Here is a 21,502-nt window from a genome sequence, read left to right on the forward strand (position 1 = left end):
CTCACCCAGGGCTGCACATGGGCCCCAGGGGTGTTCCCCAAGGCTCAGTCTAGGGAAGGTTCCATTTGGCAAATTCGCCTTTAGCTAGATGGGGACTCTGGGTCTGGAGTGACTGAAACTCTGCTCTTCCCAGAATCAGAGAATCCATGCAGAGAGGAGCAGGCTGGGCTACTCTGAAAGCCTCTTCTTCTGGAGATAAAGTCAACCTGGACACGGCCCTGTGCAACCTACTCTAGGTGAAATTGTATTAGCAGGGAGGCTGGACTAAATGATCTCCACCGTTCCCAAGCATTCTGTGATTCTGTGGCTTTTTGCCTCACTGTCTTAAAAGATGTGGGCTGCCATGTGCATCACCCACGGGAGAGGAAAGCAGGAGGCAGAGAAGCAGCGTAAAACATGGCCAGGTCACTGAAAATAAGAAATGGAAAGCTAAGTGTGAGTTTGCAGGAGCTGCAAGTAGATGCGGTGGACCAAACTCCATCAGACAAAGTAAGTCACTAAGCAGCAGGTTTGAGAGCAGAAAAAGTTAAAACAAACATTGTTGAATTGGTTTCAGATTGAAATCAAAGCTGGAGATTGCTTTCCTGTTCTTCAGGCCAAGCTATCATTTTTTTTCAGTTCCATTTTCTGCCACTGTTATCGTTGGATCAGCAGGTCCACCCGGGCCCTCAAATCCTGAAGGAAACAAAAGTGGGATTGCAGGAAGGGTGGGTTTATTTTAAACGTGAGGAAGAAATTCTCCCTGTGAGAATGGTGAGGGTGGCACAGCTTGCCCAGAGAAGCTGTGGCTGACCCAGGATCCCCGGCAGTGTCCAAGGCCGGGCTGGACGGGGCTCGGAGCAGCCTGGGATAGCGGCAGGTGTCCCTGTCATGGCAGGGGGAGGAAGGGGATGCACCCCAGCGTGCCCCCTCAGCCGAAGCGCTCTGCTCTGTCGCCCTGTGCCTGCCCCGGGCCCGGCGTGCGCGGGGCGGGCCGGGGCGGGGCCGGCGGGGCCGGGCCAGCGGGGCGGGCGCGGAGCGGCGGCGGCGGCAGAGCGGCGGCAACGGCGGCGGCAGCGGCAGCGGCAGCATGGAGCGGGCACGGGGGATCTTCGAGGGACCCAAGGTGGGCTGGCGGCGCTGCCGGAGACGCAGAGCCGGGAACGGGGCGTGCACCGGCACCGAGGTGCTGCGAACGGGAGCGGCGAACGCGGCGCGCCCGGGCTGAGGTGCCGTGCGCGGGGTTGAGGTGCCGTGCCCGTGTCGGAGGTGCCGTGCCCAGTGCGGAGGTGCCGTGCTCCGGCCGTGCACCGGAGCCGGGCGGGCGCTCCTGCTCTCCGCAGCCCGGGGCTGCCCCGGCCGGAGCTGCGGCACGGCCGAGCCCTCGCTGGGGATGTGTCCCAGGACAGCGCTCGGTGCCCCCGCTGTCACCCCGCAGTCCCAGCAGGGCGCTGCGCTGGCCCGGCCCGGTGCTCCCTTCAGGGACGGGCACGGGCGGTCCCGGTGGTCCCCTCAGGGACGGGCACGGGCCATGCCGGTGCTTCCCTCAGGGACGGGCACGGGCGGTCCCGGTGCTCCCCTCAGGGACGGGCACGGGCGGTCCCGGTGCTCCCCTCAGGGACGACCACGGGCCATCCCGGTGCTCCCCTCAGGGACGGGCACGGGCGGTCCCGGTGCTCCCCTCAGGGATGGGCACGGCCGACCCGGTGTCCCGCACATCCCGCCGCCGGGGCGATGCGGGTCAGGCTCATCCCAGCACCCGGTCAGGGACACGGCTCTGCCGGGCTGGGGATGCACAGGTGGCCCGGCTGGGGAAGGGGAGGCTCTGAAGGGCCCTGCGTCCCAACCGCTATCGTAGCCTGCTAAAACAGATGTTTTCTCTTTTTTTCTCTTGTGTCTTTTATTTTGTTTTGGGGGTTGGTTTGCGTGTGCTTTTTTTGTTTTTTTTTTTTCTTTTTTTTTTGTGGTTTCATTGCTTTTTTTTTCTCTTACACATTTAGTTCAGTTATTCTTCAGATACCCATGGCACCACTTTGGAGCACTCTCTGACAGCAGGCACCAGTCTTTCACTCTCTCCATGCCTTGTGTCCTACATCTCTAGTAGGATCATATGGTAATGTTTTTATTATCCAGATTGTAACCTAGAGGACCAGAGGAGGAAGAAGATGAAAGAGCTGTGGTTAGCAATAGTCCTGTATCTGATGGAAGAACACTGCCTGTGCTGCAGGATGGCTCGGCCATCATGCTGTGGTCTGGGTGAGGTGCTGTACAGGGTGTGCCAGGCTGGGCTCTTGTGGGAAAGTAGGAGTCAAGGCAGAGGAGACCAAGAAAAGTGGTGTGGGAGTTGTGGTGCTGCTCTGGGAAAACGTGAGTGGTGGCAACTGCTTGTGGCTTTTCTAGAGAAGAAGATTGTCTCTGAAACCACAAAAGGATGGGGGGTTTTGCTGCTGTTTGTATCCACTCCCACTCTGTTTATCTCTCAGCTGAGTTTGCACCAGGAAAGTCTCACATTCTTGGAAAGGGCAGTGTGCACAGGTCTGATTCATGTTTCATTCTATCACTATGGTTCCCTTTCCAGGAAGCTGATCTGTGCAGTAGCAGGCAAACCTTGATACCAAAATCCAGGGAGCATTGGCAGGTGCTGATGGTTAAAGCCTTTTTAAGTGCACTTCAGTTTTGGGAGATGGTGGTGCTTCATCAGCTCCACTAAGAAAAAGGCTGTTGATTCACCCTGGTGATTTTAAACTTTTGGTTGAGACAAGTAACTTAAGTTCTTCTTTCATTTGTGCTTCTGCTTTCCCAGTGTATGGTAGACTGGAATACCAAAGAGAAAGACCTAGGAAAAACTGCAGGGTTTGACTGCTAAGATCAGCTTCTGTTGTCTGGCTGTTGGCAATTATTGGGACTGGTTTTCCTGACTCAGGCAGTCCTTTTCAGTCCTGTGAACCTGCTAAGTCAGGCTTGGGGAAAAAAAATGGGCCTGAAGTCAGTTAATGAGCCCTATTCATTCCTCTGGATGCTCTGCCATTGGGAACGATCAGTTTTGTGTTTTAGAGATGTTTCTGGCAACTGGAGCAGCTTCTGCCCCAGCTGAATGTGGGGCTGGGACTGCCTCTGTGTTTTTCAGGAACTCGCTGACTCCCAGTGCCTGCAGTGATGAACAGGGAGCCGTGGCAGGACAACTTTGAACCCTGCTTATCTCAGGCCATAAAAGAACAGAGAAGTTTGATGTTCCTTTGATGTCAGCCATCACCCTTTCTGTCCCACAGCCAGAGCAGAGACCGTGTCCTTGCTCACTGCCCCCTTCTTGTAGGCCAGCCCAGCTTGGGGGCTTCAGGACGTGTGGCTGTCTTCTCCTGCAGCTCCGTGTGCCATGCTGTGGAGAGCAGAATGGGAACAGGGCTTTCTGGGGTCAGGCCCACTCTCTCCAGGGACTGGTGTAGCTCATTTATAAAATAATCATCAGGTGACATGGGGGAGCTGCTCTGTGAGGCACACTGTGTGTGTCAGCCTCTCACAGAAGAGTGGCTGCTGGCCCAGCCTGGGTGGTACCAAAGGTGCCTGTGCTGGCTGTACCCAGGGGGTTTGGATGTCCTGTCCCACTCCCTGTGGCCCTGCAGACTCTCCCTGCCCATCAGGGGACAGCAGGTCCACGATGGTGTGTGGAGGATGATGTTGGATTTGTCTGCTTCACCTCTTGTGCCCAGCCTGAGCCCTGACTTGGTGTGGTCAGAGCCTGGTGCTGCTGAGACTGCCCTGAGCTCGAGCCGTGCCTTACACAGTGCTGCCTTGTGTGCTCAGTTCTTTGCCAGTGTGGCACAGGGATGCTCTTGGATAACCTTCCCAGATCCAGGTGGCAGTAAGAGGTTGTCTTGGTGCTGCACTAAGTGCCAGGACTCTGTTTTACTCTTTGTTTTGCTCTGAAGGGGTGCTGTGCTCCAGCCAGGGGTGGGTGTGAGCTCTGTGCTGGGTTGGTGGGCACATGGCCCTGCCACCCCATGGGAACCATCACCTGTGATGACACACAGCCACCATCACCTATTAATGTCACCAGGGGTCTCCCACTGAGGTCAGTGATGTAGTTGGTGCCAGGCTGCTCAGCACTGGAGCATCCTCCTCTTCCTCAGCCACCAAACCTATAAATCATTGTCCAGATGTGTAGAAAGCACAAATATTTCCTCCAGGGGAGCTCTGTGGGGCTTGTAGTCTCCCATGTTCCTCTTGTAAAGGCTCACCCCTTCCAGCAGGTGACAGGTACATCTCTCAGGTGCATTTGTGAAGTGTTCAGGTTTGAGGATAATGCTGTGCTACTTCCACTCTCTTGAGCCACTCTCACCTCTTGCTTCTAAATGAGCATTTGAGATGAATTTAGGATGAGGAACTCTTTTTTCCTAACAGCACATTTCCTTAAAACCAGACTTGTTTTTTCCAGTGATTTGTCACGCTTATCAAATAATTGACAAATTAGAGCTGCAATTAGCCTGGTTTTCAGCCACTGAGATTAAAAGAATGAGCCTAAATCACCATCTTTCAAGAGGCTGATAAATAATCCTGGGTAAAGTCACTGTGAAGGGTTTTAAAATGATGCAACTTTATCAGCAGCCTGATTATCTATTAACGTCTGCTGCAAACCTTACAATAAAAGGGGAGGACTGACTTTGGTCATTGTATATATTTTTAAAAAGACCCTAACAACCTCCTTATACAGAAAATCCTTCAAGTGCCTTAGCTTGAATGGCTCTTTTTATGCCATATAATGGGCAAGCTGAGCAGGTAACTGCTCTGCCATGGTCCACTGATCAAATCATAATAGAGAAATTGTGTTGGGTCAACTGTGGATAAAAATACTTGGAATGTTTGGTTAACTTTTTCCTCTTAATTTCACTAAAATGAAAATAATCAGACTTGATCTTGGAATGGAACGTACTTATTTGAGTACCTTCATTTTGTGTTTGAATTTATTTTTGAAGCTTATTTCATCTCAAAGAAAACATTACAATATTTTCAGAGAAGTCAAGCCAGAGCCCTTAAAATTTCTCCTTTTTAAAAATCTGAACCAACTTGCTGATATCTGCACTAATGAGTCATGTGCCATGGTTGAGCTAAAACTTTTTTTGCATAAAAGTGGAAATGGCTGGGCTTGCTCTGATGGCCTTGCTGGGGACTGTGCTGAGGAACACACAATTTACAGCCTTTTGAACGTTCTTTGAACCCATGCCTCTGGCTTCCAACAAGTCTGGAGTGAAACTAAAAGCTTTATTGCATTACACTCTGGGTTTTTGATGTGCTGGTGGGAGGTCAGTGGAGGTGCAGGGGGGACTGAAGGGTTCCTGCACAAAGCTGGTCCTGAGGGTCCTCACTGTACCTGGGAGAAGAACAAAGCTCCTTCCTCAGGAAAGCACTGGAGAGTTCTGCTGCTCTCTTATTCTTCATCAGAACAGGTGTTACCACATCAGCTGGGCTGATAAGGGAAGTTATCAATCTGCTCTGGTGGGTGGCATTCCTGCTCACAGCAAAGGGGGGTTGGGGCTGAATGACCTTTAAGTTCCTTTCCAGCCCAAAGCAATCTGTGATTCTATGATCAGTGATCGTGGGATGGCTGAAGGTTCCGGCCCAGTGCTGGTGCAACCTGTGGTGCTGTTCAGATCCTTCACCAGGTGTTGAGATCCCAATACAATGTGTGTGCTCGTGCTTTCTCTACAAATACATCAGAAGGTTTGGGGTTGAGAGCACATTCACATGGAGCTGTGTACTGAGGAACAGAGAGCTCTGGAAGAGCCACTGGGCTCCTGCATTCACCTGATTTCTGCTTGCTCAGGCATCGTCCCCTGGAGCCACAGCTCAGAGAAAACTCTTTCATCCTTATCTGGGTACTTTCCTTGGCTTAAGGCAAGGTCGTGTCACCCATTTGTATGTGGAAAAGACTTGTGCTTTGTTTACCTGAAACAAACACACAGGAAGAGAGCTGCAATGTAATCTGCAGTGAGCAGCCTCCCACGGACCTGGAATTGTGAGCAAGGTGCCCAGAGCAGATGAGCTGCTGGGTTTTGCCTCTGCTGATTGCATCCTTATCTGGAGGCCTATAGGCACACTTCCATCTGCTCTTGGATGTCCTTTGGCCATCTAAACAGCATAGGAGAGTTCAAACTCTGCTCTCAAGCACTGGTCTGGAGGAAAGCCAAAACTTTTTGGGTTGAACAGCATTGAACAAGGGTTTCTTAGGACCCAGACCCAAAAAAAAAGGCTGGCAGGGGACAAAGAGCCTGTTGCTGGTATTGGAGAGGCACTTGCTGCTTTACAAGCATCTCACCTGCAGAAGAGGCAGGAGGAGGTGACTTACACAGGTGAAGGTGCCATGAAATCTGCTGTCTCACTGATGGGAATGTCATGTTGGGATGTTCTTGCGAGAAACACTTGAAAAGTGTTTGAGGGAGAAGACCTCAACAGGTTCAGGTTGCTTTGTTTTCAAATCCAATGTGAGCAAATTTCAAACCTGTAACTCCATCAGAAAGTCTTGAGTGCTGTTGAATACCTCAAGGAGTGGATCTTGCATGGTTTTGAAATAAGAGTTGGAGCTCAAGAGTGGAAAACATGCCAGGCATCTACATCTGGCAATGCAGACCATGTTTGTATGCTGTTATTTTATTTGCTGCTTTGCAGGACATTTAGTCCTCATAAGCAGGATTGCATAACTCACGGAGAGGTGAAAGATCAGGTTTTGCCCTTCTTAAATCTTCCTCTGTGTAGACTGAGATGGTATCTTGAGGGTAGGAGCAGTGGCAGGGGTGTGCTTTTACAGTGTGCTGTCAGTGGTGGCTGTGGGTGTATCCATGACCCCTGGAGCAGCTGATTGCCACCAGCAGTTTGATCCATGCTCAGCCTGTCCCACCTGCGTTTGGCACCCAGCAGTGTTTCAGTGGCAGCCTGGTGGCATCACGAGGAGGTGGCCTGAGCCCCAGCACTGTCCCTGCCCTGCCTTTTGCAGCAGGAGTGGGAGCCCTGGCAGTGAGGCAGGTGCTGTACCTGCAGGGCAGGTGTGCAGGGTGTGTGTGGGGATGGAGTGAGCTCCTGGGCATCCGTGCAGCCCCAGAGATGGGCACTGCCAGCCCTGTGCCAGGAGCTCATCTCACCTGCTCCTGGGCACCGGCAGGCACTGCTTGCTCAGTTTTCTCCCAGCTCCTGGTAGTTGTTGTTTGATACCTGCCCTGACACCAGAGGGTTTGTGGGCTGTAATTAGTAACCCTGGGGAGGTCAGTTATCCATGCAAATATCCAGTCCTCTTCTGAGTCCTACTCCTTTCTTACCCTTGGCACCTGCAGCTCTCATCTATGCAGGAAAATGCATGGGTGTTATAACTAAATGTCCTTGATGTTATATCCTAAAAGAACCTTGTGTAGTAAGTTTCTAATATACAGTTTTGTGTAAAAATAGAGTAAATTCTAATATGTATTTTGTAGGCTATTCTGTTACTTAAAAGAAGACAGTTCTGGAAAGATGGTTATCTAGCTGAAACATTTTACAGCTAATATTTTCCTTCCCAGTTCGACTTCCAAATCACATTTGTCATGTTCCTCCAAAAGCCCCAGCTGGCTAATGGGAAAAGCTTGCTTTTGCTTTTCTGGCTCTCTTTCTCCAAAATTCAAAGTTTCAGCAATAATGGGGAAATAGGGCTTCAGAGTAAAAAGACTTGAGTTACTGTACTATTTTTAATGGGTAAAAATTTAAGTGTGTTATTTTGAAACCTTGTTGGCTCTATGGGGCAACTTCTTCTTGTTGTTATTATTCTTATTGTTGTTATTATTATTATTTTATGGCACCTTTGTGCCATGGGACTGACCCCTTGTGTAGGATTAGAGAGCCTGTAAGCCCTGATAATACCATGTAACTAACAACCCAGCAGGAGCTGATTCTTGGAAGTGAAGTCCAAGTTTTCATGTAATGACTCTTAGGAAATTAATTAGGGCTTGGCTTCCTGTGATTTCAAGGAGGAAGCGAGCTGGAAAGTCAAGGTGTCTGGAATTTGCTTTTTTCACTCCTCCTGAACTCTAAGTAAAGATAGGGCTGTTCCTCAAAATTACTGGGAACAGGATAAATTTCTAAAGTTTCATTAAATGTGTAAGCTGCAGCAAAATACTTAGACAATACATAGATACTGAAAAATAAATTTCATAATGATTATATTTAAAAAATGTTGATGTGTCATGACTTTGTATCTGTATTGGGTACATTTATACCCATGTGAGCACCAGTTACTTCTGTCTGAATTATTGTTGCAGCTCAAGAGTGCCTGACCCATTTCTCCCATTGCAGGTAGAGCTTCACGTGCACCTGGATGGAGCCATCAGACCAGAGACCATCCTGTACTTTGGCAAGTGAGTTGTGGGGGGACATCAGCTCTGGGAGCTGCAGTGCAAAGGCATCCTCCCTTCTGCTGCTGCTGTCTGTGACAGAGGAGCTCCTGAGGCAGCAAACCTGGCTGCTGCTGCTGCTGGCTCTGCCCAGACCTGCACAGTGTGAGGGCACTGAGCACACCCCAACACACAGGGGGGCTTCCCAGGCATCAGGAATGGGACTGAGGTGGGTTTGGGAGCTGGGCAAGTTCAGAGGAGCACCATGAGAGAAGTCCAGAAGATGTCTCATAAAGAGCTGCCCGCCTTTGAAGTGTGCCCAGGATACAGCAGAGGTCCTGCAGTCTCATTTCTTTTTCCACATTCCTCCTCACAAAGCCAAGTGGAATGGCAGCAGGCTGGGAGTGTTGTGTTGGTGGTGCTGCTGCTACGTGGTTTGGGAGGAAAAGCCAGCTTGGGTGGCCTTGCCTGCCCTGCTGCCATGGGCATTTGAATGCCAGGCTGTGTGCCTGGTGTCAGCAGGCAGGGAGTCTCACTGGTGTGGGGCTGGCCCAGGGAAGCACCTGGCAGGGGTTCAGAGAGAGGATGTTTCCCTGACAGAGCCCACGTGCATCTTCCTTCAGTGTGGGTTGTGTGGGAAGCACGGGGTGAATGATTAACCTGTGCCAGGGCCTGGCTCCACATTTGTAAGCAAAACAAACAAGATTTCCTCCAGCTGTCACTGATACCTCAGAACAAGAAGGTGGCAATGGTAAGGATTTCAGGAAATAGCTCTTAGGCACAGCTCTGGTATTTTGGGGAGGAGGATGGGGAGGGTGTCTAGCATCCTGTGAGCCCAGCAGATTCCAAGGCAGTGCAGTCCTAGGGAGGAGTATTCTTTCTGGAGGGTCTGGCCATACTTTTTGATGTGCAGTCAGAGAAAGGAGTGTGGGTCAAGGCTGTCCATCCCATTTTCTTGAGGGATGCTGGCATGGTGAGCTCAGGGTTCCTGCTGCTGGGCTGCAGGGCTGGAATGCAGCTCCTAGAGAACAGGAGAGCTGGTGCCGACTCCCTGGGGCTGTGCTGGGTCCCTCTGCCTGCAAACAGAAAATGCCAGTGTAGTCCCCTAGGGGAATTGCAGGAGCCCTGACACCCAGGAGGCACTGGCTGTCTGGGGATCCTGTGCCAGGATCCTTTCTCAGGGCAGAAACCTTCACTGCCTGAGCGTGTGCTGAGTTCCCTCTTATTTTTAAACAGCCCTGGCACCCCCTGAGCTGCCAGCCCTGGGGTGGAGCAAGGCTGTGCTGTTCATGGGCTCTGAAACTTGCACTCACACACAAACCACTGGGGCAGTGCAGAAGGCTCTAGGGGACTGACTGCCCTCATAACCTCACCCTGGGCACAGAATGCTGCTTGTGGTCTATTTTTAAAGGTAAAGAGCTGGAAATAATTTTGCTAGATGGTGTTTGACCATGTAGACAGAAGCCCAAGCTGCTGGGATGCACAGGCCCCTGTGGGCAGTGCACTGCTGAACTCGGCTGTATTTAGAAACCTTGTCTCCAATTCTGTCAGGTCTGGGTCAGCCTTTGCAGCATTCCTGCTCAGCCAGAGGGCTCAGAGATGTGACAGACCCCTCGTGGGGCCTGGGTGTCCCCAGCAGAGGTGCCCCTTCTGTGGTGGCATGGTGTGCATGGTGCTGCCCGTGGCTGGAGGGAGCTCTGGGCAGGACACTGAGGTGGCAGTGAGGACAAACACGTTCCCCTCTGGCCACTTTGCTGCAATAAGGATCCCACCTACAAGGAGGGGCAGCAGCAGCCCAAAAGCCACACTGGCATGATGCACCAGATCTCCCCATGCAGAGGTGTGGTTCCAGTGTGGATCATCCCAAAGCACTGCCACTGGTGCCTGCAGGAAGGCACTGCCTCAGCAAGCACATGGAGCAGGGCAGGGACGTGGCTTTGCTGTAGGAAACTTTGCTGGGGCAGGTGGAGGAAGGTGCAGGTCGGTTCCTGGAGCAGAGACTGAGGTGTCAGTGCCATGGAAAGGGCAAGGCAGGGAGGAAAACCGATGCCTTGGCAGCAGTGAGTGTTCCCTGCAACTTAATCTGTGCAGATTGCATGTGAGGGCTGAGCATGGGGCTGCTTTCCTTGCTGCCTGAGTGGGGCAGGAGCAATGTTTTCCAAGGCCAGGAGCAGGCTCCTTTGGACTGTGTCCCTGCATGGCTCATGGGGATGGCTGCTGGCAGGGCAGCACTGCAGCTGGCTCTGGTGTTTTGTCTCTATTAGCAGGGCTCTCCCATCAATCAGCTGTAATTCATTGTGGCAGGAAAGGGGATTAAAAACAAATGTCTGGTTATTATTCCAAATTTGTTTTGGCTTGTGCAGGGTACCAGAGGGTGGGGAGATGGCAAAGCTTGCCCAGAGAGCTGCAGCACCCTTGGCTGGCAGCTCCCTGGATCTCAGCTGTCCCCACACCAGGAACCCCTTCACCCACTCAGAATTCCAGCTGCTCCTGGGAAAGGTGGCTCTTCCCTCTTGGAGGCATTTATGTGGGGATAGGTGTGTGTCTCCCTTCAGTGAGAGCAGCTGTTGCCCTTTGTTCCTGTGTGGGAGCTGTTCCTGTCACAGGAGATGCCACCAGGACGCTGGGCTCAGGAAGCAGCTCCCTCTCAGGAGCTGCTGGCACTAAACCCATGGGCCACAACACTTCTGCCTGTGTGATCCCAGGCCCTGGAGCATCTCCTTGATTTTTTAATCCTTTGAGCCTGCATAAGTGGAAATTAACTCTTCTGAAGAATTTTGCCAATTCTGCTGCTAGGTCTAGGACGTGCCAAGAAATACTCCAGAGCCCCTTTAGATGAACTCCTTCTTAAGCTTAAAATGTGCCCTGGCTGTGTTCCTGCCAGGTCAGCCTGGGCTTGTATTTGGGTTTGTTTGTGCTTTGCCTGTGTTTTGGATTGCCTTCCTCTCTGCTGAGGTTCAGGGCTCCATCCATGAGGAGGTTTTGGAAGGACAGGGTGTGCTGGATCTTTCCTGGGAGAAAATGATGGTTAAAGCTGCCAATTTTGGATGCAGTTGGTGTGTACAATGGACTTGTTAAAAATGGGATAACCTTTCCTGTCAGTAACATGTGGCTTTGTTTCTAGGAAAAGAGGCATCCCTCTCCCTGGGAACACTGTTGAGGAGCTCATGAAGTATGTGAGCTATGACACACCACTGACACTCCCCGAGTTCCTAGAGAAATTTAATTACTACATGCCTGCCATTGCGTAAGTACCCTGCTTTCTGCTTTTTTCCCCTCAATGCCTGTCAGGATCAACCTCAAAGGTGCCCTGTGGGCCCTGAGGGTGACAGTGGCACTGCCATCCCTGCAGGGGTGACCGTGAGGCAGTGAGGAGAATTGCCTACGAGTTTGTGGAGACCAAAGCCAAGGAAGGAGTCGCCTACGTGGAGGTTCGGTACAGCCCTCACTTCCTGGCCAACTCTGGTGTGGATCCCATCCCCTGGGGACAAGCTGAGTGAGTGATCCTGGGCAGCTGGGAGCTGCTGGGTGGGCATGGAGAAGGCATCCCCATGCCAGTCAGCCACTGTGCCTTCAAAGGCTGCTGTAACAAACCTGCTTCCTCCTCCATGCAGTGAGAGCCAGCATGCCTCCACCTCTCCCATCAACAGGGTTTTTCACCTTGAACAGCTCTGTGTGCTGCAGTGTTTTAATGTTTCTTGCTCTGGGCACTGAGTTCTGTGCTCACCTTTCAGGCTGAAGCCTGTGAGAGGGAAAGGAATGTGCCCATAGGGACTGCCTGACCACAGAATGGGAGTTTGAGCTGGCAGAGGTGGTGGCTGGTGTTGGAGGGGGCTGCTGCTCTGATCCCTTCCTCTCATGACATCCCCTCTGTGGTTTGTGCCTCTCATTAAATCAGTGCTGGGCTCTGGGGCCCTGCAGAGTGTGCTGTGGTGGGTGCAGAGCCCTGGGCTTGCAGAGAATTGTGTGCCCCAATGAGATGCTCTGGCAAAGAGGGGATTCCTCTGCTCAGGCAGGATGGACACCCAGTTCCCCAAGGCCTTTCTAAATCTTGGTGCCAACTGTGCCTGCTGCAGTGGCACAGGGGTTACACCTGTACCTGGTAAATATGGCTGTGGCAGGGCTGCAAAAGGGCTCTGGGTGATCTCAGTGGGCAAGTGGAACCTGGGGCAGCCTGTCCTGCTGTGGGGCTGCTGGGCTGGACCTGCCTGCCTCCCTGGCAAGTGTGTGGCCTCTTGCTGATGGCTTTTCTTCCCTGCAGGGGGGACCTCACTCCAGATGAAGTGGTTCAGCTCGTAAATCAGGGACTGAAGGATGGAGAGAGGGATTTCCACATCAAAGCCAGGTCTATTCTATGCTGCATGCGCCATATGCCAAGTAATGTATTGCAGCTGCCCTGCTGCTCTGCTCCCTTCCCTGAGGGGTGGGGGGATGTCCCTGGGACTGGGGCCCTGCAGGATGTGGGGACAGCCCCAGTCTGTGGGGCTGGTGCTGCACCAGACAGTGCTGGGGGTCTCTGGGGGTCTCTGCTCCTTCACTGTAGGGCAAAGCTCTGCTGGATGCAGGAGTGGGGGTCTGTGGGTACAACCAGTATCTGAACTGGTTGTGCCTTGCTAGAGGGACAAAAGGGGCTCTTCTGTGCTCTCCTGGGGCAGCTGTGGTCTCTGCTCCCTGCCCAAAGGCCAGAGCTCACCTTGGGCCACTAAAACCATTGGTACAGTGAGCACTTGCATCTGCCATGAGTGGCTGGAGGTCTGAGAGCAAATGGTCGTGGGAGGTGGAGCAGGCAGCCCATCTCACATTCCCTGCTCGTGGTCCTACAGCAGGATGCTCCTTCCTTAGCCTGGCTCATGGGGCAGCCAGAGAATCCACTGGCACAGCCAGTCTCTGCTGGCTAAATCTGAAAACACAAGTCAGATACACTTGAGCACGTATATAAAATGTTTTTTTAAAAATCCTCAGTTTAGACAAAAAGCTTTGTTGGTAACAGGTGCTGTGACCCAGAACAGGAATAAAAGCCAATTACCAGCATTTCAATGGGCTGCTGAGTTTTCACAAGCATCTTCCTCTAGGGAAGGATGCAGCCAGAGAGAGCCTGTGTGACAGCAGCTGTTTTATGTGAAGGTTTTATTCTGAGTATCTTCATATCTCACACCAGTTATGTAGGCTTAGTAGGGTAGATGGTGGAAAGATTTTTCCTAGTGAGTACATTATTAAATTGTGCCCAGAAATGTCAAAAATTATTTTCTTGGAAGCTGGTAGAATCTTGGTAGATTTGAAAGTGGGGTTTTCTAATTTTTCTTTTCCCTGCTTCCACAGTCAACACAAAACATTACTTTGAAAACTTGATCCTTATATTTCTGATTTCTAGGAGAAAAAAATGTTTTTCTTTGTAGAAATAGGAGAGCTGTCAGGCAGTGGCACAGTGATCTGCAGTTACAGTCCCTGCCAGTGCACAAGTGGTAAAGGAAGGAGGTGGCAGGAGCACCCAAGGGTGTGTGCAGCCTGCACTGCCCTGCAGGAGGGATTGCTGCTGTAACCAGCAGAGGTGGCATTCTCATACCTGTGTCCCAGCTGATACCCAGAACCAATGGTGAGCGTGATAAGAGTGTTTAGCAGTGCATTCAGGATGTGCTGCACACTGAGAAGCCACCCTGTAATTAATGAACTGATGAGAGAGAGGCAGAGATACCAGCCAGAACTGACTCATATTAAACTTGTTAATAAAATAATTACTCTAACCCAGCAAGTTGGAAAATGGTGGAAAAAACTAGATGATGAAGTTGCACACATCATCCTGGTGTGTTCATATGATTTGGGGATTTTACTGTACACAGCAGGTGCCTGTTAATTATTAACTCAACTGTTTCTCTCTGTTTCTGGGCCTTTCTGCTAGGGTTAAGTGCTATGTGAGCTGGTAGATGCAGTTTCTCTCTCAGAGGTTATCTATCCTGATCAGAGATGCAACTCTCAAGCAGTTGTTGGCCACTTGTTAGTGTCTTTGTCCCTGTTGGCAAATAGATAAAATTTCAGCTCCTTCCTATCAGGAGTAGAATCCTTGGGAGAGTCAAGGATGCACCAGGGCAGGGATGGCTGCAGCACAGGGCCCCCCAGAGACCCCTCCCTGCCCAATCTCCTCCCTGACACAGCTCATCAGGTGGGGCAGTTCCTGCCTTTACCCTCACCCTGCCCAGCCAGGGAGGGGATGAGAGCTCAGGAGTTGGGGGATTTCTCCAACACATCATGTTACAGCCCCTGGGCAGTGCAGTTCATCTTAACCTCCTGCAACTGCAGCAATCACCACTGCTTGGAAGATTTTAAATTATTTTTTCCCCTGCTTGAAGTGAGCAGAAAAACATGATGAGAGCAGTTTAATAGCTGGTGAATGCATTTAATTTCCCTTTCACTGACAACAGACTGATCAGCTGACAGCTTTTATCTGCCTGAAGATCACAGAGATGACAGACCTTCCTAGGAATTTGCTAGCTTTCTTTTTCAGCATCAAATTTTGGGAAAGACTAAAGGAAATAGCTGTAGCCTTCTAGTTGTAGGACCAGCATTTGTTTAGAAAGATGCTGCAAGTGTGACCCTAATGAATGCTTCCTCCTGAATGCTGCTGCTGCCTCTCCCAGGCTGGTCTCTAGAGGTGGTGGAGCTCTGCAAGAAGTACCAGAATGACTCTGTGGTGGGTGTTGACCTGGCTGGAGATGAGACCCTGAAGGTGGAGGATTATGCTGAGCATAAGAAGGCTTATGAGGTTTGTAATAAGTTTTTAAAAAGAAATTACTAGAAGAATATATATTGAGGGGATGTGTGTGAAGGGATGCTTTTCAAACTACAAACAGCTGGGACAGCTTAAAAATTCGTTGCAGCTATTAAAAACATTCAGTTAAATAGAAAAAGCATTTGTTTATATTTCCTAAGTGATTAATGGCAGGCATCATTGCTAAAACATGGCCTCAGAGCTGGGGCTTGGCACTGTGAGTGTGACATGAGTTCCATGGAGCCCAAATCAACCCCCACTCCTCTGCTGTTGGCTCCTGGGGCTTGGTGAAACCACAGCCAGGGGTGGAAGAGACTGGCCTTTCCAGTCTGGCAGAAATCACTGAGGAGCAGAGCAGAAACTGCACATTTGCAGGGCTTTTATCTGATCATCTCAAGTGCAAACACTGGAATGGCTTCAGGAGCCTGATCCCAGGCTCTCCCCAAACCTCAGCCTTTGCAGTGGCTCCAAGGGAAGGGAAAGCCTCTCTGCTCTTGGCTGGTGGGAATTTGGGGTTGTCAGTTCCCACCATCAGTGGGGAGGGGGCTCTGCACCATCACTGACAGAAAGGGTGGTGGTTTGCAAGGAGTGCTCAGGTCTGAAAGGACTTGGGGCTTCCTTGGGGTCTTTACCCATCAGTGGGAGCTGATACAGGGCTGCCCTGCTGTGCTGATTGAACAGGGTGGTTATAGACAATGACACAGGAACAGGGCTTCATTAACTGATGGGGAGGCAACCTCATCCTGCCCTGGTGAGCCAGCAGTACCAGGTCCAGCCTCCTCTGTCTGAAGGATGCATCTTGTCTCTGTGCCGGGGCTCACTCAGGCTCTGAGATGCTGAAGCAACCTCTCCTCCTATTCCTATTAAGTAACAGCAAAACACTCCTGAGTGCAAAGCCCTGAAGGAATGTCTGTGAACAACATGTGCTGCAAGATGGGGCTTGCAGTCTGTCTGCTGCTGCCAGCTGGGTGGCCCTTCCCCAGCAGAGCAGGAGCCAGGCTTCCCTCCAGTCTCCATGGCTTCCCAAAGCCCAGGTGACCTGTGACCCCCAGACAAAGAAATTATCTGGGTGATGATGGAGCTGAACCCAAAGCTGCACTCACAGGGTCCTTAGGGCTGGGCTGCCTCCACCCCCAGCCCCTCACTGTGTCAGAGCATTGCTTCATCTCTGCCCTGGGGTGCTTCTGCATCCTCACATGTGGCTGCAGCTAGCCAAAATGTAGAAGTTCCATAGCATGGAACTGCTGCAAGTTTCATGCAGAAAGGCTGGTGGGTAGAGAAGAGGAGCTCAGAGCTTGCTGCTGTCTGGAAAGGAGGCAGTGGTGACCTCAGCCAGGGTTAAAAGGCCGTGAAGAGCCTGGCTGGGCTCCAGTGGAAGATAACCAGGATTTTTAAGTGTCTCTGTGTGTGACATTACTGAGCTCTTGCAGCCCTTGGAGTGCAAGGCTCGTGATCTGTGGGCTCTTGGCACAGGAGCCTTGCAGTGAGAGCAGTGCCAGCCCAGAGCTGGCTGTCCTTGCTGCAGGGGATGGCACAGGAGGATGTTGTCCCTTGTTTTGCAGGAGGCTGAGAGGTGTGGGATCCATCGCACCGTCCATGCTGGGGAGGCTGGCCCGGCTGCCATGGTCAAGGAGGTATGAGGGGCTCCTGCCTCAGGGCACAGAGGGACAGGCTGTGATGCCTCTGTGCTCAGGACACAGAGATTTCCATGTTGTCCCCAAATCCACAGCAAAATGAACCCTGAGAACATGGGCACAGATCTGATGGCTGGAAAGGGACATGCCAGGGGCCAGCTCGGGGCTGTGGCTGTACCTGCAGTGGGATGGGGGCTCTGGGCAGGCAGGGCTCAGCTGTGCCTGAGGCTCTGAGTGCTTCTCCTGTGCTCTCTAGGCAGTTTATGTCCTGAAGACCGAGCGTGTTGGCCATGGGTACCACGTCCTGGAGGACCCTGAGCTCTACAAGCAGCTGCTGAAAACAAAGATGCATTTTGAGGTAAGGATGTGCCATGGGACTGTGACAGCCAGGGAGGTGCTGAGTGGAAAACAAGCACTCACCCAGGCTGTGCTACAGCCAGGGACAGGACCTGACACCCAGGTGCTGACCATGTGCACAGTGATGTTGTGTTTATGCCCAAAGCTGCACAGGAAAAATGTTGGGGACAAACCTGTGTGTCTGCTGGGAGCACTGGTGTGCACAGCAGCTGGTGGGAGGGATGTGGCAGAGAGAATGGATCCTTGTGTGGCCAAGGATAAATTCTGGAGGGCTTATTCACTGATTTATACACAAATCAGGCTGCTGTACCAGAGCAAGTCAGGTTAGAGGGTGGGAATGCCTGGGAGTTACAGTGCATGTAAGGATTTCTTTTGCTTTTCCCCGGAATGAAGATATCCACTAATAGAGGGAATGTGTACTTAATGCAGGTGGTTTTGTAGCTGTGAGTGGCACAGGGCTGGTGACTGACTGGCCACGGGGAACATCCCACAGTCCTGTCATAGTGCTGTGGCTCTGTGCATCCCTGTCCTGGGACACGCACTGGTCTGTCAGAGCAGTGCTGAGGGGCAGCTGTGAACAGAGCTCTGGTCTGGTTTTACCAGTACTGAGCTATCTGTGTCCACAGCTGGGGTTCAGATCCATGTGGTTGATCCTGGTTTTCCTGCTCAACTCCCCCAAACAGGTCTGTCCTTGGTCCAGTTATCTCACTGGGGCATGTCCTCCGGACTTCACCAAACACCCCGTAATACAGTAAGACTTCTCAATTATGTGACATATCAAATAACCAGGATTTGGGTTGATTACAGCTGTTTTATTGCTTTACAAAGCTAAGGCACGGTGTCCTAATTATGTAGGACCATGTGGCACATCCATGTACCATGGCACATGGTGAGAGAGCCTGGTGCAGCTGGAGGGGTGTGGGGGTCCCTTGGGGAGGCTCCCCTGTCCCTCCTGCCCTGCTCTGAGCTATGGGGCACGAGAAGCTACAGCCCAGCCACTCCTGGCAGGTCAGTGCAGAGCCAAGGGGACAAGCTGAGCCTTGTGCTTTTCTCCAGCAGTCCCAAAGTCTTTGCTTTTGCTGCATTTCACCCTGAGAACTGCACAGTGTCACAGCCACTGTTCCGCCACCAGTTCAACCTGATTTCCTTGCAGATTTAAGAAGGATCGTGCCAACTATTCTCTAAACACAGATGACCCCCTGATCTTCAACTCCACCCTTGACAAGGACTATGGCATTGTGAAGGAACACATGGGATTCACTGAAGAGGAGTTCAAGAGAGTTGTAAGTCAGCCTTGGCTGGGTGCTCTGCTGGTGTCTCAGTGCAGCCCAGAACAACCTGCTGGTTTTATTTATAAGCTGAAGAGTTTTAAATGGGAAGCAGAAAATTCCGCTCTGGCCTTGTAAGCAGGAAAGTAGGACCAGGCTCAAAGTACATCTCCCAAAAATTCCAGAGTATTTAAAGGCCATTGCTTTGTGCTGGTCTCATTTCTCCTGGGACTGCTGCTAGTGATGGGCCAGAGCAGTTGGCATCCAATAAGGCCATGGCAATGAATCTGAGAGTGGAAACTTTATGCCCTCCCTTGCCTGTTGCTGCTCAGAGCCAGGTGCTGGGATGTGCACAGCTGTGTGTTCATGTCCTGATGTGTCCTAATGTCCCTGTGTTCCTCCTCTGCCTCCTCAGAACATCAATGCAGCCCAGTCCAGCTTCTTACCCGAGAAGGAAAAGCAGGAGCTGCTCAACAAGCTGTATGAAGCTTATGGGATGGTGCCCAATGCATCCTGAGCTGTCCCTGGAGCCAGCCTGGAGTGGGGCCCCTCTGCACAAGAGCCTGGCTCTCCTCTGTGCCAGTGGGAGCACTGGCTGGGGGTGCCCAGAGCCAGCCTCTGTTCCTGGCAGCCCTGTGCTGACCCTCACAGTGCCCATCAGAATCAGACCATCAATCACACACACCTACCTGTGGCCCACAGTGTCTCCTGAATGGATCTCCAGCTTCCTGTCCTGCTGCTGTGCGAGCAGACTGGCTCTGCCTGCTGGCCTGACTCCCTTCTCCATCTGCTGGGCTTTCTGTGCTGCAAATGCAAACAGAACAACCTCCCTTATGGGATTTTCCCTTCCTCTTTCCCTGTTTTACCTGTCCTGTGCCACTGACCTGCCTGGCCCTTGCCTCAGTGCTGAAATATCCACTTTGAGCTCTGGCTGTGGCCTGGGTTAATTCACCTTTCCAGGGCAGAGGTGTGCTAGTGCTGGCAGCCCTTTCAGACCCAGAGGCTTTATTCTTGTCCCTGTGGGTGGGAGGGCCTGGTCTCAGCTCTATTTACCCAGGGTTAGTCTTGTACTAACAAGACTGGAACAAGAACAAGCTGCAAGCTGCTGCCCCTGCCAGTGCACAAGTCCAAAGGGCATTTAAAACAAAATACAATTTTTTTTTGGCATCCATTATTGCAGAGAACTCCCATGTATCAGGCCTGCCAATGTCACTGCTGCACAATGCACACCTTGGGCTCAGGCCCCAGCTGTGCTCACAGCTGGCCATGACCATGCTTGCACATGCAGGGGAAGTTGGGACAATTTTACCACTTCAGGCCAAAATCTGCCTTCTGGCATCTTCCCCACTTTTTTAATCTTGGAGAACTCCTGTGAACTGCAGTTTGATCTTCCTCTTACCTTTGCTTAGGGCTTGGAAAAAACATGACTGATTGCCTGGTTTAACAATTCTGCCCTCTTTCTGATTTGACTCAATCATAAGGCACTCTAAAGGCTGAATAAGTAATTTGACTTGGACCCAATGTCACACATTGACTCAGGTCCCATCTGATTGCTTCTCTCACTCAATTATGACACTGGCTAGAAGTCAGATCTTCGGTTTGGTGTAGAATTTATACAGAGAAACTCACCAAAATTTCCTTAGTGATTTTATGGCATTAGAGTGTTTTTACTCAATAAGCAATAGAGCTGTGCATCCAGATAAGAAGAGACCATTGCTTTCTTACCTGAGTGTGTGGTGTGCTTTAGCATCCCAGGGCTCTGCCAAGATGCTCACTCCAAAGATTCTGTACCAAAAGTTTGCCTTTGCAAAGGGGCCATGGTCAGCATTGCCATGGACAGCCCATGGACTGGCCCAGTCCCTGCCAGCAGGGATGGTGTGCTGGGAGTGTTTCCATTCTTTCTGGGCTTCCATGCTGGTCTTCAGAGTAAAACACTCATCTCTGAAGAACGTGGTGCATATAGACACATAGATAGATAACTGAAGATGAGAGAGTGATTTTCTTACTTTTATAAAGCAAAAGATAAAGTATCACTTTTAAGGATGTGATTGTGGTAAGAAACAGGTTTTGGGTCATTTTCTCCAACAATTGTTTCTGAAGAGTTGCTTGTTTGGATTCTGGACAGTTTAGATTGTTAATCCTGTTTAATAAAATAACAAATTTGTATTAAAAGAGAAATCCTTGTGCCTTTCTGTCCAAGGGTGACTGTTAGGAGCTGTGGCCTGTGGTGTCCAATCCCTGCTGGGGGTTCATTGATAGGTGTGATGGGGGCTTTGCTGCCTTCTCCTGCTGCCAGCTTGGAAGGGAAGCCAGAGGGAAGCCTCTCCCTTTCCCAGCAGCCCAGTTGGATTTGTGGCTCCAGGTTGTCCAACCTCCCCTGTCCTTTTCCCTTCAGTATCACAAGGGCTGTGTGCCACTGCTGGAGCAGCAATGCCATCACATCTCACCTTTCCAGGTGTTTATCAAAAGTAGTCACTTTTGTCTCCTGGGTTTTGCACAGTTGGTTGATGCTCAGAGCCAAAGAGGAGCAGTCTGGGCTGCTGGGCTTCACCATCAGCGTGGGCAGGGGAGTGTTTGCCCCAAGGTTTTTGGGTTATTTAGTGCTTGGTTGGACTTTGACAGCTCTGGCATGCCCGTGTTCAGCTGGAAAGAAGGGCTGGGAGCATCCCTGTGCTCAGCAGCTTTGCAGGTGAGGATGGGGCTGGATTAAGGCAGTGCCCCTGGTCTTTCAGCACCGGCAGTGACAGTGGCTGAGCTGGCTGTCACTTGCAGGGGGAACCGTTTTTGACATCTAAGCCCAGCATAAATATGATTCCTATTACTTTTGGAAACCTGTTTTCATGTGCCAGCTGCCCTGACACACAGCTGGTATTAACTACGGGGGGCAAGAGAAAGGGAACAGGTTTAAATATAGCTCCTGGGAAATAAGCATTGGCATAACTTCCAAGATCAGCTTTACCCCTACTTTGCTGCTTGTAATTTTCCCTAAAAATGCAAAAGATAAACAGTTAACTCCAGCGTCTCCCCTCAGCCGAAGCGCTCTGCTCTGTTGCCCTGTGCCTGCCCCGGTCCCGGCGTGCGCGGGGCGGGCCGGGGCGGGGCCGGCAGGGCCGGGCCAGCGGGGCGGGCGCGGAGCGGCGGCGGCGGAAGAGC

At 51.5% G+C, this 21,502-nt stretch overlaps 1 protein-coding gene across 2 annotated transcripts; it reads left to right on the forward strand.

Annotated features, from left to right (window-relative positions):
* Window positions 1–978: 978 nt before the first annotated feature.
* Window positions 979–20,515, forward strand: LOC141731092 (adenosine deaminase-like). 2 transcript variants are annotated; one of them, XM_074553573.1, is made up of 12 exons: window positions 983–1,105; window positions 1,980–2,092; window positions 8,290–8,351; window positions 11,452–11,574; window positions 11,680–11,823; window positions 12,589–12,704; window positions 14,960–15,084; window positions 16,653–16,724; window positions 16,981–17,082; window positions 17,765–17,832; window positions 18,235–18,364; window positions 18,765–20,515. In XM_074553573.1, the coding sequence occupies exons 2-12, from the start codon at window positions 2,090–2,092 to the stop codon at window positions 18,864–18,866; spliced, it is 1,047 nt and encodes a 348-aa protein (XP_074409674.1). In that variant the 5' UTR covers window positions 983–1,105; window positions 1,980–2,089; the 3' UTR covers window positions 18,867–20,515. The 2 variants fall into 2 exon arrangements, with proteins under 2 accessions (XP_074409673.1, XP_074409674.1); XM_074553572.1 differs by lacking the exon at window positions 1,980–2,092 and having other exon boundaries at window positions 979–1,105; window positions 18,765–20,514.
* Window positions 20,516–21,502: the final 987 nt, after the last annotated feature.

This window comes from Zonotrichia albicollis, chromosome 17 (assembly GCF_047830755.1).
Source record: "Zonotrichia albicollis isolate bZonAlb1 chromosome 17, bZonAlb1.hap1, whole genome shotgun sequence".
Lineage (NCBI taxonomy): Eukaryota > Metazoa > Chordata > Aves > Passeriformes > Passerellidae > Zonotrichia > Zonotrichia albicollis.